The sequence below is a fragment of the Palaemon carinicauda genome, chromosome 44 (assembly GCF_036898095.1).
Source record: "Palaemon carinicauda isolate YSFRI2023 chromosome 44, ASM3689809v2, whole genome shotgun sequence".
In the NCBI taxonomy this organism is placed as follows: domain Eukaryota; kingdom Metazoa; phylum Arthropoda; class Malacostraca; order Decapoda; family Palaemonidae; genus Palaemon; species Palaemon carinicauda.
In genome coordinates, this window is record NC_090768.1 from 36,594,209 (window position 1) to 36,612,918 (window position 18,710).

The window sequence follows — 18,710 nt, forward strand, 5'->3', positions numbered from 1 at the left end:
GGATATTGGCTGTAATAAATCAGAAAATAGCTAATGTACTTTTTAAAAAAGTTATGTAAAAGGTTACCTTGAAGGAAACAAATCATAATGATAGCCAAATTATCCTATTCAGGAAGAGACATAGAAGATAATGCATACATTAAATCTTTAACACAACAAACCAACATTATCTAGATGAAATTTTTGAATTTTTTCATTGTCATGTTATATTTTTCTCAGTCTGGGGTTAAGCTGATAACTTCAATCTTTATTTGATGGACAAAAACATGCAGTCTATTATATCTCTTGATATGGATATTAATCTCAGGCACAGTTGTTCAGTTATCTCACTTTTCATGTTCCATTAGGTTTTTCATTCATTTTGCATGTTGTTCCATTAAGTTTTTCATAATTCTAACGATCCTTTTTAATTAGATCTCGTACTGTACCATCCAGTACTTGATGCATGTACTATACTAGGTATGCAGATTAATCTATTGCCTTCTCCATCATACAGCTCAGAGCTGCACTATAATCTAAACATTTGTAGTTCATCTGTGACTAGATTTTGGAATTATCTTCCAAATTTATTAGTTTAATTAGTGGATCTTCAGAAGTTCTAAATTGGTGCAAAATACTTTTTTTATTGAACAGGTTAACATCTTTGTTCCTACACAAATACAAACCAAACCATTGTCCTTTATTTATAGGAGACGATAATACCGCAAGCTGGAATATGCCAGCTCACAACTTTTCACTTTGATTTCAGCAAACAGAGAGAGTAGACATACTCTCCTCGTTTAGAACTTTTGGCAGATTTTCTAATCTTTTCTTTGCTTTTTCTTTTCAGGAGTGCTTGTGCAAGTGGAGTGGTATTGAGGTAGATCCTCATGTGGTTTGCTGATCTTGATGAGGCCATATGTATACGGAGGCCTAACCTTGTAGAGTGTAAGGAGTGGCTGCTCTCCCAATGAGGGAATTTGGCAGCAGTTGAAAAAGGAAGACGAAAAGGGATCCTTTTCCTCGAGGTCTTCCTCAAAGTTAAAGAAGTCCAGGCCTGCTTTTTCTTCCCCCAGAACTCTCCACTCTGACTCCTCTCCAGTAGCCTCCGGGGGCCGCTCGAGTAAGAGTGGTGGTACCTTAACTCTTGGACAACCCCGGGGGAATGGGAAGTTTCCGTTTCCCTTAACAAAATGGCAGCTTCTCCTCCTCCTCCTTGGGGGGAGTTTTCTTTTGTGCAGATGTTAGAAGCCTTACAAATTCTCTGGCCTTCACTTGGTATTTAGAAATCCATGTCAGGGGAGGACCTAAAACATTTCCCAAACTCGAAGCTTTCGAAACAGGACATTGTGTCCGTTGGATCCACCCAGGACCAGGCGACAGTTGTTCCTACATCTGTAGAACTTGCCACGGTAGATGGGCTTCCTTCTCAGACCTCCCAGAAGGCTTCGGCAGGGGCTACTGCCCTTCGTCTTCCTAGTCCTCCCAAGTGCTCTCAATATCCTAAGAGTTCTCGTTAATCTTCTCACGAGTCTACCTCTTCGGAGGTTGATCGCAAACAGTTTCGCAGAAGGTTGCCTTCCTCATCATCGCAGTCTAGACCTTCTGCGAGTGTATTGTCTTTGCGCCCCAAGTGACATCATTGCTCCCGACGTCATAGTCTTAACGCTTCTCCAGATCATTGTCACCATTGTCGACCAAGTGCTCTTTGGTAGAGTCTTCCAGGTCGCTTGGCAGTACTTGCAAGAAGGCTCACCACCTTTCTCCTGTGTCTCGCCATCAAACTAGGCACTCTGCCCCTTGCCATCACAATCCAGTAAAGCTTCACCATTGCCATCTAAGCTGAGCTAAGAGGGCTTTGCCATCACGCTCCAGGAGGGCCTCACCATCGCTTTCCAGAAAAGCCTTGCCCTCGCACACTAGAACTTCACCTTCGTGATTCAGATAGAACCTCACCATCGCGCTTCAGGAGAGCTCCACCTTTGTGATTCAGATATTCTTCCCCTTTGCCTTCTAGCCGCTCTTCTCCCTCATGCTTCGGGAAGAGCTCTTCTCGATCTCATTAACCTTCGCCTTAGAGGTCTAATCGGCATTCCCCTTCACACACTGGCACTCGTCTTGCTGTCAGTGTTCCTTTTGTTTCGAGGATAAAAATTTTTCTCTGCATTGACCGTATAGATCCTTTTCCCTTCCAGGAAAAAGAATTACATGTATCAACGGTCTTAAATGATTGTCAGGCTCTCCATCTCCAAAAGGTGGTAAAGAGAAGATTCTGTCTGATCCATCTTCTCCAGAAGGGACTGCAATTATCTCTTTCATTCCTACTGTTGTTTGGTGCACATGATCCTCCAGCACTCCTTCGGATGACAACTCATCAAAGGATTCCCCATCTTAGGAGAATGATGCAGGTCACTTACTTCGTCACAAACAGGATGTCCCTCTACCGAGGATTTCTTCACCTTCACTGGCGAAGATAAATGTTCACTTCAGGCAAAATAAGAGTAAAGCATTGGTTACACTGCCTAAAGATGTGAGGGCAAGAACACACAGAAGCACTCTATTCGCAAGATTTCTTTTATGGAGAATTACAGACTCTTCTATAGAATTTGTTTGGCCGCACTGACAAGAACTACGAACAGAAGGAACCCCTGCTTCAGATGTCCAGTAACTGTCCTCCTTTTGCAGGTACCCTTAGAAAGTATAAGGACCTACCAAGAAGAAAAAGGCACCTGGATCCTAGACAACAATTACAGATTGTAACTCTTGGACCAGACAAGCGAACCGTAGTCTTCCGTCTCCACCTCTCACCTTGTTTTCGAAGATCCTTCTCCTTCAATGGAGGAAGAAAAACTGGAGGAAACAAATGTCCAATGGCCATTCAGAGGAGTCAGAAGGGACCACTCCTCCACCCGAAGACCCCAAGACTCCGGCAATGGAAGATTGGGAAAGTGAATAGACCTACCTCAGAGTACTTGGGAGTCTACGGTTTAAGGGCAGAATGACTTGCATTGATCGTATGTGTTGTGCTCCTTCCAATGCTAAATCTCATCTTAAACTTTCTTGGTTTACTTTAGCCAAGGAAGTTCCGGAAAAGGTTGAGAACCAGGTGGTGGGAAAGAGAGACTCCCTTAAATCGGGCAAATCCTCTCCCCTAGTTCGTATTTCTTCCAAAATAAAATACAGTAAATACTATAGGGTTTTTTAAGCATTACCGTCGTCACTGCTGATCGATCCAATAGTGGCAGTCATCTAACTGGGGCATTCTTCTTCAGATGCTGTCAGCTGTTCTGACCACTGGTGCAGCTGGCTACCTTGCAGACACGAGTTGACCAACCCAGAAAAGAAGTCAAGCGTTAAAAGATGTCGTTTTAATTGGTTCTAGGTAGTTGAATACCTTAGGCATCAGGCTGCCAATCAATGGACAAACTGCAAACTGGGTACTTAAATGCCGGGAGGCAGCAATAAAGGACTGGAAAGAAAAAAATGCAGGACTTATTGATGCAGAGGGCTGCATCTTTTTGGGCATGACAACCATCCACTAAAGAGCAGTCAAAATCATCGAACTAGTCCTTGCAACCTAAGAAGAAAGGGAGTCAACAGCTTCAACCCATTCTTAAGAAATCCACCAAGTCATTCCCCTCTTGACAGATCCAGGGATGCAGCCAAGGTAAGGGAAAAGGCAGGGGGAAGTGCCTGTGCTAGAGTGGGCATTCCTCCCCACCTGATCACAAATGGGGGGATGTCTACAAACCAGTTGGATGAAGGGGTGATTCCACGGAGCACAGGACTGTACCGTCCAGGTCCTATGCTCAGGATATCTCCTGTCATTCATCAACTTTACCCCTCCCCTGGCGTCAACATCATCATATTGCTGGGGTTCGGCAAAACATCTGGCCCTTTGGTAGGAGTTACGAAAGATGTAAGAAGGATGCCCTTCAGGAGGCTGAGGAAAGATCTCCACTCTTTCTTGTGAAAAAGGTGGATGGAGGCTGGAGACCAGTCATCAACCTCTCAGCTCTGAACAAGTTTGTTTACAGGCCAAGTTAAAGGAAGGTAACACCAGCTCCAGTCATCCAGGCAGTAAAACCTTGGGACTTCCTGATAACGTTAGACCTCGAGGACACCTATTTTCAGATACCAGAGCACCCATTGTCAACAGGAAGGTATTCCAGTTCGGGGTTCTCTGCTTCGGTCTGTCGACAGCTCTGCAGGTCTTGGTGTCATCCTGGACCCATGCCAACGGTATCAGGTTATTTCGTTACCTGGACAACTGGTTGATTCTTGCAGAATCAAAGGAAACTGCTGGTCCTCCAAGACAAACATCCTGACTTTTGCAAAAGCTCTAAACAAGGAGATTCTGATTTACTGCTCTCTGGTTGAGGACGCGTTCCAGCATTCCTGGAACGCCCTCAACACCTATGCTTTTGCACCTTTCTGCCTTCTCAGGAAGGTGCTCAACAGATTTAGAACTTCTCAGAGCATGCACATGACACTCAAAGATCTGAGGTGGCTGCACAAGCAGTGTTACTGAGATATCCCGCTTCTGTTGACAGAGACTCCGAGAGAAGTTCCTCACCTCCCAAACCTTCTACATCAACCACACTTCAAAATTTACCACAGGGTAGAGAAGTCTCTACAGCTTCTATCCCCGAAGGCTCTTCTTGGGGAGAGTCGCGGACATTCCCTTAGTGGCTAGCTGGCTCCATCCTAGCCCTAGTGGAGGACTTAGACAATGTTTTGGAGTCTTTAAATTCCTTCCTGGGAAGGATGTAAGACTCCAACATTGAAGAGGGTGGCATGTTCCTTCCAATCCCTGACTGTGTGGAACTCTCGGTGCGAAGAGAGGTTTCCTCCATTGGTGCGATGGGGTTAAGTCTTTCCTCGCGTGATTCCCTTGGAGACAGGAAATCTTCGTCTGAAAGGGAAGGAGAGGCAGTCTGAGGAATAGAAGGAATTTGCCTCGAAGGTCTGCGTGGAGTCAACTTCGCCCTCGGGGAAGTAACCGCGTCTAGAACTCCTCTTTTTCTCTTCAGTGGGGGTAGAGGAAGCCATGGTTCAGTGTCCCAATTCAGAGACGACAGGCTTGAAAGCCTGAGTTACGGCTCTGATCAGGGCACCGAACCAGGGCTGTTGGCTGACAGACGCACTGTCAGACATACCCCTTGAAGGGAAAGGGACTGAAGGATCCCTGAGAGGAGTCATTGGAATTGGTGGGTTCGCCTGAGGTAGCTTTGGGATCCTGAACCCCTCTGGAAGTTTCCCTTCTCCCACAATGCGCGGTGGTATGTGCTTGCGGGGAGGGGAATGAGGCGATGGTGACCTTGCCAGACGTTGGTCCTTGTGATGCGTAGGCTCGCGCGCGGGAGACTGGTGGCGCGCACGGGAATCACGGTGTACACGCAGGCACATGGGAGAGTGTTCGCGCACATCTGTAACAGCTGTAGGGCGCGCACGCGCAGGAGAATGTCCCCTAGCAGCCGGGCATCACTAGGAGAGGGTTGGCGAGCATGCGCATGGCGCACGTATATATCCTTGTGGATGCATGCAGGAGAAGGTTGGCGCATTGGTAAGGGAGGGCACGCGGCTGAAGGCAGCATGACTGACTTGTCTGTAGGTCTGCTATCAGGAGAAAGTTGGTGCGCAGGTTTTATCTGGCGCGTAGGATGGTGCTCAGCGTAGCGCGCAGGAGAGTATATTGTAGGGCGCGTATGCGCACGTGCAGGAGATGTAGGAGAGCGCTGGCACGCAGAAGAATGATGGCGCGCAGGTAATTTGCGTGCAGAACGTTGGCGCGTAAGCGCAGGAGATCTTTGGCACATGTACGGGCGAGGGCGCGCATGGTGTGTGGTGGAGCTATGCTCTTGTTGGAGCGTATGCGCATGCTGGCGTGTACGCTCTTGACGATGCCCTGTGTTAGGGTAAGAAGGAAGATCAGCACGCTGTAGTGATGGAGCCTGACGAACTACTGATGAGGGCTTGTTAGGCCCATGCAGGAACGGCGACGGCAGGTCTGTCGGGTGGAAGGTCGACGTATCCTTTAAAAGGACGACCTTCCACCGAAGGAGATTGCAAATGATCTGCAGAGAGGTCCAGAACCAATGCAGGTGCAGTGATGGATGATCGGTCTAGAGGCTCCTCTGCGGGGGATTCATTAGAAGACGCTGAACCAAAAAGGCGCCGCGCCTCCTCACCACAGGTGAAGGAAGGCCTCTATGGGGGCCGTTGGATCAGCAAGCCGACCTTCAGCAGTCCTCCGAAGAGGAATCTCTAAGTGAACTCACTAACAGGAGAGACTGACGATGGACTTAGTTTCCCCCTTGTAGGTTGATCAGGAATGGGGGAAACTAAGCCGTCAGCTACCGTAGAGTCTGGAGTGGAAGAGGAGATGGGTGAAACCACATTGGATACCTCTGACAACACAACGTCAACAAGAGACAGAGGATCAACCTCTGATGGTGACGACGATTGCTTGACAGCAGCACCTAATCGGATGTAGTTAAGCAAAACCTCCTTAGAGGGTGAACCCGTAAGCCCCAAGGACGTCCAAAGCTGAAACAGAGAGGTTAGCTGCTTCACTAGGGGAAGCAACATCATCTCTTGAGACCCGAGGTTGGTTAACAATAAATCGGTCTACGCTACCACTCTATGGTCTCTCGAGAAAGACTGACCGATTGGGAGCTTCGGGCAACGGAAGAAGAGGCCTTGGGTTTTTCTCCCTTCGAGAATTATCCAGTTTGGACTTCTTCCGTCGTCGCGAAAACCTCTCCTACTATGAGGCAGACCACTCCTTACACTTGTTGACACTATCACACCGTTGGCCCTTACAAGAAGGACAAAGGGCATGAGGATCAGTCTCGACCGCCGACATGAACGTTCCACTGGGGAGGTCGGGAAAAGCAGGGCAGGTGCGCATGGTCGCAGAGGCCAACTTCACATACACATAAACTAGAAAAAGAAACAAAAGCAATTAAATGGCTGCCAATATGACGGCGAGGATGAGAGCGGACACGTCCGACCACCATCCGAGCCGAGAGCAAAGTGAGCTTGAGCACAGGTGTGGAGGGGGTAGCAAGCTACCCTCCCCTACCCCCGCTCACTAGCGGTGTTGGTAGTAAACCCTCATTAAAAATTAATGGCTCGTCATTTAGGCTACGCCGAAAGTAATACTCCTATTAAATAGCGTGGTTTGTATTCCAGTTACGGAACTAATTTTTCAGCTTCATTATAGCTGCCTAACAAGTTTCTGATTTGATATATTAATGTACTACTACTCAATTCAAATAAAATAATAAATGTGCTATGTTAAATTTAGGGCCAAAGTATTAACAATTATAAAACAATAAACTAAACCTGCTTTACCTACATTTATTTATTAATTCATGTAAAACTTAATTTTTTTCAGTACAAACATTTGTGAGACATACAAAAGCTTGGCGCACATTTTCAGTCTGGAAGTCAGCCATTATATTGTACAGTATTAAATAATTTACACAAATTCACAAGAAGTGCATATTTTGAAACTTTATGAAGTTGATACAACATGCTTAAACTTGGCTGTTATAGTTGAGAAACATCAGCTGCTACTTGGTAGCTACATATTATAGTAGACTTATCTATTGACATTAAGCTATGGTCCTTATTCATACATTCCTTATAATAGATTAATGTTAACAAGATGTGCATAGATTAAATAGATTTGTTGGTTCTTACCTATTATTTGCAACAGGAATTGGACCCATATCCTTATATAGTTTATGTAAGACAAATTTTTGCTGCAGATTTTCACTTCGTATCAGTGCTTGTTGAATTCTTTTAATTCGATTCTGAAATGTAAAATGTGGAATTTTATCATTCAAAACAGAGAAAATAAACATATACTATACAGTACACTAATCATATTTTAAATCTGTTATAATCTGATCAATACATTATTTTTATTGCTCAAAAGTGGGCTTTGATGAAGGAAAAATCTATTTTTGGTTATATGCTGTGAGGTGCCCAAGGGATTTCCTGTTAAGACTAGAACAGGGAATCCAATACATGATAAACCAAAGAAATTTTGCCTTCCTTACACTAGGGTCAGTGTATCAATGTGCAAGGTACAGACTCTGACCATATAAGGGAGACCCACAAGTTCAAGTCAATTGATCCTCATCACAGGACCTCTAATGCTGATTTCATCTGCTAACAGACAACACATCACCCACTGTGAACCACTAATAAAGCTGAAGACTTCTTACCAGGCATTTGTTTACATCTGGTAACTATCTTTTCAACCCAGTTGTTCAATGTCTCGCTCATCTTCACTGGAGGGTCTGGGGGACCACATAGCACCTCCACATAAACTAGATTTTCCTTTGTTAAAACTCTTGAGTTGGGCTGCTATATGATCCCCAAGAACTAATACCAGAGAATAAGAAGGTATTCGTGCAACACAACTGTCAAGTTACCCATGATCAAGTGACTACCCTATTTATTCTTAAAAGGGCAAGCCTAACAAATCAACCCAGTCACCTCGTGAGAAGAAATCCCTGGAGAAGGAGCTAAATGATCATCATGGCACCTCGACTAAGAGACCTGGTAAAGGATTCCTCTCTTGAACTCAATTTCCCATGTAGGTTCCACGATGTAACTGAGCACCATGCACTCGTTTTGAACTGCTTGGATTTGTTTCAGGTATTCTTACCAACATCCCAATGATTAGTCTCATCTGTAAAGTTCTGAATATCCTGATATTGCATTGCTGTACAAGCAGGAAAGGCTAATAAAGAAGCAATTTTTTTTCTCACGTCATAGGTTCATGTATGGAGAGTGGATTTGTCTCTTTGATGAGGGAGGTCACAAGACATGGATAGCCCCTGCAGAAAGACATGTTGGCGTGGATATTTTGAAACACTATCTTCAATAATGATGTGGATTTCTGCAAAAATGCTTGCAGGGAAGAAACCAGGCAAAGGTCACCACAACTAGGCTGTAAAGGTGAAATATAAAGGTCCCACCTCAAGAAGATTTTCATTCTTGGCCAACTAGATTGCCTGGAGTCAATATCAGGAGACAACCAGGAGTGAAGTTGAGGAACTGTTCTCTGCAGAATGCTGCAAAGTTCATCGACCCTCACTCCTGAGAGTAAGGGTATTAAAATTACAGGCTTTGGAAGTACCTCTTATCGGGTAATATGGGAATTATCTGATTAAGCCAAAAATCAAGTACTATAATGACAGAACACAAAGTTGTTGCAAAAGGAAGGGGTACATTAATTTTGCGAGACTTTTCCAAATCCAATCAATGTCAAAAACCCACTAGGTTTCCCGCCAAGGCAGATTAGGTTGACAAAATTGTAGACTGATAAAGCCTCCTTTAAAGAGGTGGGACAGAGAGAGAGATCCATATTTATCAGGCATGGGGTGCTATCCCTAAGGAAGGTTATATATGCCATTCACATGATTGGTATTGTCTGATGGAAGAAGACCTTTTATAGCCCTTTAAGTATGTTGTTAGCCATGAAGTCTTATCATATATTTGGGAGAGCAAAACCAGATGCTAAAGGAGACAAAACTATTGAATATAAAGTCACAGGACCAACAGGCATAGCTGTCCCTGTGAAAGACTCTAGATTCTTCAAAACCTAACTTGTTGAAGGAAACAGACAGATCGAAGAACATTTGTTCAGTCTACTGTAAATTAAAAACTTTCTCTTGCAACTGGCCGAGTATCCACATTTGGAGCTACATAAAGTGGAAATTTGCGATTTGCGATTCTCTGATATCCCAAACAGGCCCCCTTTCGTGGAAGAAGCTTTGGTAGAAAATCTACTCTGTTCAGGGGTGTCTGCCCAAACACCTATACCACAGAGAAAACCTGGCAAGTGGACTGAGATGAACTGATCCATCTCCCAAAGGATCTTCATAATTAAAAGTATTACTACACTGATAGTTCTTGAGACAACTGATTGCTGTATGGTTGTCAGTGATTTTTAATATATGGGTTCCATCTTAGATGGAACTTTCTCAATGTTTGGAATAAAGCCCTTAATCCTAATACATTTATGTGAAATGCTGCAAACAGGAATGAACAACCATTGATATTGAGGGAGAAACAAATGGGATTGTCATGAGCAGAGCTTTTTTTGAGATACTTGGTCTAGGAATTGTCATGCAGCTATTGGCTAAGAGGAAATGTCTTTCCCACACTTCCTTTTGAGCTTGGACTTCAAAACATAAGGAGGTTTAGATTTCCACAACTAGCCATGACCAAATGAGAATAAAAAGATTTGTCTGCCATTGTTCTTTAGGCATTCATTGTTAAAGTCCATGGCCAAAACTCTGACCCCTTGTAGTGTGTTTCTACCTTTGGGGAGAAAACCTTGCAGTTCTGTGAAACCTTCAAACCCTTGAGGGTAATCCTCTTAAATTGGATTACTTTCCTATATGATCTATCTACATGCAGCTATTCCTGCAACCTGGGATCCTTTGAAGGAGCCCTCTTAGAGATCATCTTGGTGTCTTTGCTAAAGTTGCTGGTCCTGCACTGGCCAGGTCTGGAGAAATCGCTGGTTGCTTCCTTACTGGCAGCAGATGTTTTTCAAATGTTATCGGCAAAAGCTGAAAATTTTCTACGAAGATTTCCCTGGGGGAGAGAAAGCCCCAATGAGTGCAAACTCTACGCCATCAAGAAGAGATACCAACCCGGACCCTTCGACTGTAATATTTCTTCACGATCTTGGCCTTCACAATAGTCGGTGAAGAAAGAACCTCGGCCGTTCCGACTAAAATTCTTTTTTAGGATGAGAATGTTGGCTCACTCCATCCTCTGCAGGGAAGGGTCACGTGTCTTAGTGAGTGCTCATACTCGTCCTCTGAAAAAGGTTCTACTCCATTGGAAGACATAGGTTCCACGCTTACAGGAATAACTCCAGTGGTCTCCTCTGAGGACGCAGGATTTGAAGGGATATTACCTTGGGAAGATTGAAGTCTCCTTAGTCCTGGCAAATCACTTCTTGCAGAGAAGAGGTGAGGAGCGTCTAGCACGTTTTGTCAAGCGATCTTGATCCCGATCTCGCTGCCTGTTTCTGGAAAGACCGGATTGCGAAGATGGAGAAAAGTGCCAGCAACAGTGGCAAGGATAGAACTCTAAATCCTCAAATGAGGAGCAATCCTGAGAGCGTCTGAAATGCAAACATGAGGAAGGCGAGCTCTGGTGACAAGAAGAGCGTTTACACCTCATTGTATGTTTTGACTGCTGTATTTCAGCTTCACTGTTACCATTCTATTTTAGTATAAGATGATAGTTTGTTTACATGTAGGAACAACTTATTATTTCAACACTTCCCTTTATGCATTTTACAAACTAGAATGACAGCTTGAGGATAGTCTGGCTACCATTTCATGTAAGGGTAGTTCTCAATTTATAAGATGAGAGGTCTGGTCATGCAAACCCAATTAAACTGCACTTGCAAAATTTATAAGCACAATAAATGTGGGTAAGTATTGAAACATGAAATTATAAATTTTATCAGAAAAATTCTGGTATATTGCTTATGTAACTGTTATTAGTCAAAATAGGATAATAATTTTTCCTTTGCAGAGTGAGAATCCCCATCTACCTGTGAACTGTTAGAAGCTATAGTTATCTACAATTATTCTGTACTAAATTGGACAAACCTGATGGACAGTGTTTCTCAAAGCTGCTCGAAGATAATGATGAACAATGCTTAATGACCAACTTGGGGGTAAGATGGCTAGCACTTCCGATAATTCCAAATCTCCTGCATGTACCGAAAGTAGCTCTATTGCTGGTGCAAGTTCAATGTCATCCTCTGTCCCACTGTTTAAATTAATAAAGGAAAATGATTATCTATAACGCATAAAATAAATATTTTAGTAATTTTGTCTGGTAATTTAATAAATGTATGTACTGTATAAATTTTCCTATTTTAACCTCTTATTATTGGTAAAGCATTTGTAACCTGTGAAAAAAATTACCTTATGTATGCTAATTAGAATAGTCTTATCAACGGAATAATAAGAAAACAACAAATTGCAACTGTATTGGGATTGCCCTGAGTAGGGTTTGAATCTGCAAATGAACAAAATTACGTTTTATTTAAAAAAACATGTAAAAAAAAGTTGTCATAAAATTTGGTGCTTTAAGCACCATACATTTTTACTAACACTGTCTTGAAATATGGCAATATCCATGAGTGTGTATCACATGGACCTATAAGATTTGAACACTATGCAACAAGATATATCAGCAAACAGTTAAAAAAAAATTTTGTAACGCAAACCCACTTTGTGTTTCTAGGCACAGTATTAGCCTATGTGGTTTGAAGTTGAATAGGTTAGGCAAGGGATTCTGTTGGTAGATGTCCCATAATCACCTACTGAATCACACTAGGAGAGACATTTGAATCCATGAAAGAAGAAAACTTTATCTCCATAAATACTGAGCTGATATTTAAGCTCATCATCAACCTCACTCCAAATCTCCCTCTGTTCACTCCCCATGTGTAACCTCCCAAATCAATTATCTTCTTTCGTTTCATAAACCCTATAAGAAACTAATGACTTCCTATTCCATAAGCTTCTCTGAAAACCTCACACATTCCATACACCTAAATTTTAAATAACATATTCACTGAACGTTCAGAACAAAAACTAATCTTAAAAAAAAAGCGGAAAACAGGCCTGGATATGTTAAAATCTAACAATCAAACAGGCACTAAATAACACTTATATTAAAATCGTACTGATAGAGGTCGGAAAGTCTGCATCTGGTTTATTTGACAAACAATGTTGAGCATTAAAAAGCTGATATTGTTGACCATAAAACACAAATATGTTGAGGAGAGTAGGAATTCTTTTAACTCTATAAATTTAGAAATTGAAAAACGGTAGGCTTTGGGAAGGAGGCAAGATAAACTGACCCTGGTAAGATTCAATGGAATAATAATGAAGCAATTCTATAGGGAAAACCAATATCAATATTGCTTGTCTAGAAAGGTAATAGAAATAAGACCACAGCCCCTATCAAGCTGAATCTAGAAAGATCATATGATCATGGGTGAGTTGCTTCAAGATAATTCTCCAATGTCTCTACCCTTAAACAAAAATAAAGGCCCATTTTCCTCTTTGAGAACTATGGCTCTCATTGTTAGCCAATAAGACAAGCAATGAGGAGAAAACCTTGGAGATTCTCCCGACCCCTAATGGAAAGCTAAGAGAAAGGGAAAGCAATTTTTAAATGAGAGCACCATTGCGTTCGGAGAAACCTTTACAAAACAAGAAAAAAGAAGAGCATGTAGTGGTACCCTTATCACCCATACTATGAAGAGAGAGCAGAGGGGGAGCTCAGCCAATGCCTAAGGGATGAGAGAACTAATTCACTACTTGGCAGCAAGGGAGACAGAAGTGACTGTCAAGGCCTCTAGCAGAGTTGTAAAATGGAATGGACTGCAAAGAACATGCCTTGTCCATAACCAAGGGGGTTTCTTTAGGTTGCCTCATACCTAGACTGACTTAAACAAGTCTTTGGGCCATGACAAACATACAAAAAGTGGCCAAAGATCTCATTTTCTGAATGATTTAATATAATTTAATTCTCCAAAATCACTACAGTACTTATATATAATTTAAAATAAATAACGAAAAAATCATGGCATCTTTCTATAATTAATGCTTCAAAAAATGCACATATACTTACCCAGGTTGAGGTCTTAGATATATCTTGAGGAGCATTATGAAGATACTAGATTTCTTCTCAGGGGTAGCCCCTCGACTTTGAGCAATGCAATACTGTTCTGCAGCACTGAAGTTTTTAAGCTGATGAACAAGCATCGATAATGCTTTCTCATGTTCTCCCAGCTGAAAAAAAAAATATAGATAATAGATATATTATTTTTAAAATTCTCAAAAGCGTAAAATATAAGAATAACCAAACATATTACGTGAAACTTATTTATCATCATTATATTAGAATTATTCTACACCCTGTAACCTTCATCCATAGTTTATACTGAAGGTTAGGCCAAACTTTTTTTCTTTTTTTTTAATCAGGTCTTGGCTAACTGAAGGGAATTATTTGTACTGTATGCTCATTCAGACCTTTCATGGAAAAATATCCTCAGTGAATGGGACATACTTTGGTGAAACTGATATCATACACCAATACTCAAGTTTATTTCAGTACCACGCATGATAACTTTTTTCTTTTTCAATTTGTAAGAAACATGATATTTTAATTATAAAATAAATTTTTGAATATACTTACCCGGTGAATATATAATAGCTGCTACTCAGCGGCTCGACAGAAAACATACTCAAAAAACTCGCGAGCGATCGCTATGAAGGTTGCGGGTGTGCCCACCAGCGCCAACTACCGGCCAGATACCACTCTTGCATGTAAACAAACCCTTCAATTCTTCTCGTCCCGCTGCGTCTCTATTGGGGGGGAAGGGAGGGCCTTTAATTTATATATTCACCGGGTAAGTATATTCAAAAATTTATTTTATAATTAAAATATCATTTTTAAATATTTAACTTAGCCGGTGAATATATAATAGCTGATTCACACCCAAGGCGGTGGGTAGAGACCAGAGTTAATTAAGTTTACAGCGTATAAGCTAAGAGTTTTTTATTTCATTTTGACAGTTATCAATATAACAAAACCAAAATATATAGGTACCTGGTAAGGAAGCTGACTTAGACGATTACTCTGCCTTGTAAGTCTGTCTTCCTCACGGAGCCCAGCGATCCTCTTAGGATGCTGAAAGACTCCCAGGAGCTGAAGTATCAAGGGCTGCAACCCATACAACAGGACCTCATCAAACCCCTAATCTGGGCGCTCTCAAGAAATGACTTTGACCACCCGCCAAATCAACAAGGATGCGAAAGGCTTCTTAGCCTTCCGTACATCCCAAAATTAAAAAACATTTCAAGAGACAGATTAAAAAGGATATTGGAATTAGGGTAATGTAGTGGTAGAACCCTCACCCACTACTGCACTCGCTGCAACGAATGGACCCAGTGTGTAGCAGTCCTCGTAAAGAGTCTGGACATCTTTTAAGTAAAATGACGCGAACACTGACTTGCTTCTCCAAAAAGTCGCGTCCATAATACATTGCAGAGATTTATTTTGCTTGAAGGCCACGGAGATTGCTATAGCTCTAACTTCGTGCGTCTTAACCTTAAGCAAACATCGGTCTTTCTCATTCAAGTGAGAATGAGCTTCTCGTATTAAAAAATCTGATAAAATATGACAAAGCATTCTTTGACATAGGCAATGATGGTTTCTTAACTGAGCACCATAATGCCTCAGATTTACCTCGTAATGACTTAGTACGAGCTAAATAGAACTTAAGAGCTCTAACAGGACATAATACTCTTTCCAGTTCGTTGCCTACGATCTCTGATAAGCAAGGAATATCAAAAGATTTAGGCCAAGGACGAGAAGGCAGTTCATTTTTGGCCAGGAAACCAAGTTGAAGTGAACAAGTGGCTTTTTCTGTAGAAAAAACCGATGTTCTTACTGAAGGCATGAAGTTCACTGACCCTTTTAGCCGAAGCCAAGCACACTAGGAAAAGTGTCTTGAGGGTGAGATCCTTCAGGGAGGCTGAATGTAATGGCTCAAACCTGTCTGACATGAGGAACCTTATGACCACGTCTAAGTTCCATCAGGAGTTGCCAAACGACGTTCCTTAGAGGTCTCGAAGGACTTAAGGAGATCTTGGAGATCTTTATTGTTGGAAAGATCTAAGCCTCTATGTCGAAAGACCGAAGCCAACATGCTCCTGTAGCCCTTAATCGTGGGAGCTGAAAGGGAGCGAACCTTTCTCAGATGTAAAAGAAAAATGATATTTTAATTATAAAATAAATTTTTGAATATACTTACCCGGTGAATATATAATAGCTGCAACTCTGTTGCTCGACAGACACATACATAAAAACTCGTCAGCGATCGCTATACAGGTTGCGGGTGTGCCCACCAGCGCCAACTGTCGGCCAGATACCACTCTCGATGTAAACAAAACCTTCAATTTCTTCTCATCCCACTGCATCTCTATTGGGGAGGAAGGGAGGGTCGTTTAATTTATATATTCACCGGGTAAGTATATTCAAAAATTTATTTTATAATTAAAATATCATTTTTAAATATTTAACTTAGCCGGTGAATATATAATAGCTGATTCACACCCAAGGAGGTGGGTAGAGACCAGAGTTAAATATGTTTACATCGTATAAGCTAAGAGTTTTTTTATTTCATTTTGTCAGTTATCAATATAACAAAACCAAAATAAATAGGTACCTGGTAAGGAAGTCGACTTAGACGATTACTCTGCCTTGTAAGTACGTCTTCCTTACGGAGCCCAGCGATCCTCTTAGGATGCTGACAGACTCCCAGGAGCTGAAGTATCAAGGGCTGCAACCCATACAACAGGACCTCATCAAACCCCTAATCTGGGCGCTCTCAAGAAATGACTTTGACCACTCGCCAAATCAACCAGGATGCGAAAGGCTTCTTAGCCTTCCGGACAACCCATAAAAACAACATTAAAACATTTCAAGAGACAGATTAAAAGGATATGGAATTAGGGAATTGTAGTGGTTGAGCCCTCACCCACTACTGCACTCGCTGCTACGAATGGTCCCAGTGTGTAGCAGTTCTCGTAAAGAGACTGGACATCTTTCAAGTAAAATGACGCGAACACTGACTTGCTTCTCCAATAGGTTGCGTCCATGATACTTTGCAGAGATCTATTTTGCTTAAAGGCCACGGAAGTTGCTACAGCTCTAACCTCGTGCGTCTTAACCTTAAGCAAAGATCGGTCTTCCTCACTCAAGTGTGAATGAGCTTCTCGTATTAACAATCTGATAAAATATGACAAAGCATTCTTTGACATGGGCAAGGATGGTTTCTTAACCGAACACCATAACGCTTCAGATTGGCCTCGTAAAGGTTTAGTACGAGCTAAGTAGAACTTAAGAGCTCTAACAGGGCATAAGACTCTTTCTAGTTCATTGCCTACGATCTCCGATAAGCTAGGAATATCGAAAGATTTAGGCCAAGGACGAGAAGGTAGCTCATTTTTGGCTAGGAAACCAAGCTGCAGAGAACAAGTAGCTTTTTCTGACGAAAACCCGATGTTCTTGCTGAAGGCATGAAGCTCACTGACTCTTTTAGCCGAGGCTAAGCATACCAGGAAAAGAGTCTTAAGAGTGAGATCTTTCAGGGAGGCTGAATGTAAAGGCTCAAACCTGTCTGACATGAGGAATCTTAGGACCACGTCTAAATTCCACCCAGGTGTAGCCAAACGACGTTCCTTAGAGGTCTCAAAAGACTTAAGGAGGTCTTGCAGATCTTTATTGTTGGAAAGATCTAAGCCTCTATGCCGGAAGACCGAGGCCAACATGCTTCTGTAGCCCTTGATAGTAGGAGCTGAAAGGGATCGTACTTTTCTCAGGTATAGGAGAAAATCAGCTATTTGGGCTACAGAGGTACTGGTCGAGGATACGGAAACTGACTTGCACCAGTCTCGGAAGACTTCCCACTTCGATTGGTAAACTCTAATGGTAGACGCTCTCCTTGCTCTAGCAATCGCACTGGCTGCCTCCTTCGAAAAGCCTCTAGCTCTCGAGAGTCTTTCGATAGTCTGAAGGCAGTCAGACGAAGAGCGTGGAGGCTTTGGTGTACCTTCTTTACGTGTGGCTGACGTAGAAGGTCTACTCTTAGAGGAAGACTTCTGGGAACGTCTACTAGCCATCGAAGTACCTCGGTGAACCATTCTCTCGCGGGCCAGAGGGGAGCAACTAACGTCAACCTTGTCCCTTCGTGAGAGGCGAATTTCTGCAGTACCTTGTTGACAATCTTGAATGGTGGGAATGCGTAAAGATCTAGATGTGACCAATCTAGGAGGAAGGCATCTATATGTATTGCTGCTGGGTCTGGGACTGGAGAGCAATAGATTGGAAGCCTCTTGGTCAGCGAGGTTGCAAAGAGATCTATGGTGGGTTGACCCCAAGTCGCCCAAAGTCTCTTGCACACATCCTTGTGGAGGGTCCATTCGGTTGGAATTACTTGACCTTTCCGACTGAGACAATCTGCTAGGACGTTCAAGTCGCCCTGGATGAACCTCGTTACTAGGGAGATGCCTCGATCTTTTAACTAGATGAGCAGGTCCCTTGCGATCTCGTACAAAGTCAGTGAGTGGGTACCTCCCTGTTTGGAAATGTACGCCAAGGCCGTGGTGTTGTCCGAGTTGACCTCCACCACCTTGCCTCGAAGGAGATTCTCGAAGCTTATCAAGGCCAGATGAACCGCCAAAAGCTCCTTGCAGTTGATATGCATGCTCCTCTGACTCGAGTTCCACAGACCTGAGCATTCCCAACCGTCCAGCGTCGCGGCCCAGCCCAAGTCCGATGCGTCCGAGAAGAGAACGTGGTTGGGTTTCTGAACTGCCAGGGGAAGACCCTCTCGTAGGCTGATATTGTCCTTCCACCAAGTCAGACAAGACTTTATCTTTTCGGAAATCGGGATCGAGACCGCCTCTAGCGTCTTGTCCTTTTTCCAGTGAAAAGCCAGATGGAATTGAAGAGGTCGGAGGTGTAGTCTTCCTAGCGAGACAAATTGCTCCAGGGATGACAGCGTTCCTACCAGACTCATCCACAGCCTGACTGAGCAGCGTTCTTTCTTCAGCATCTTCTGGATGGAGAGCAGGGCTTGATCTATTCTGGGG

The 18,710-nt window shown here is 42.9% G+C and overlaps 1 protein-coding gene and 1 long non-coding RNA gene across 3 annotated transcripts in view; one reads left to right on the top strand and one right to left on the bottom strand.

Annotated features, from left to right (window-relative positions):
• LOC137634235 (uncharacterized) overlaps positions 1-11,901 on the top strand; it is a 63,572-nt gene extending 51,671 nt beyond the window's left edge. For both annotated transcript variants that reach the window (XR_011042487.1, XR_011042488.1), the window contains one exon: positions 11,563-11,901. This is a non-coding gene — a long non-coding RNA (uncharacterized lncRNA). The remainder of the gene's footprint in view (positions 1-11,562) is intronic.
• The window catches only part of LOC137634234 (transforming growth factor-beta receptor-associated protein 1-like), a 76,793-nt gene that overhangs the window by 580 nt on the left and 57,503 nt on the right, over positions 1-18,710 (bottom strand). Inside the window, exons 14-16 of the mRNA XM_068366510.1 lie at positions 13,681-13,841; positions 11,640-11,802; positions 7,690-7,802 (exon numbers count right to left, since the gene is read on the bottom strand). Of these exons, the coding sequence (XP_068222611.1) occupies positions 7,690-7,802; positions 11,640-11,802; positions 13,681-13,841 (437 nt within the window). The remainder of the gene's footprint in view (positions 1-7,689; positions 7,803-11,639; positions 11,803-13,680; positions 13,842-18,710) is intronic.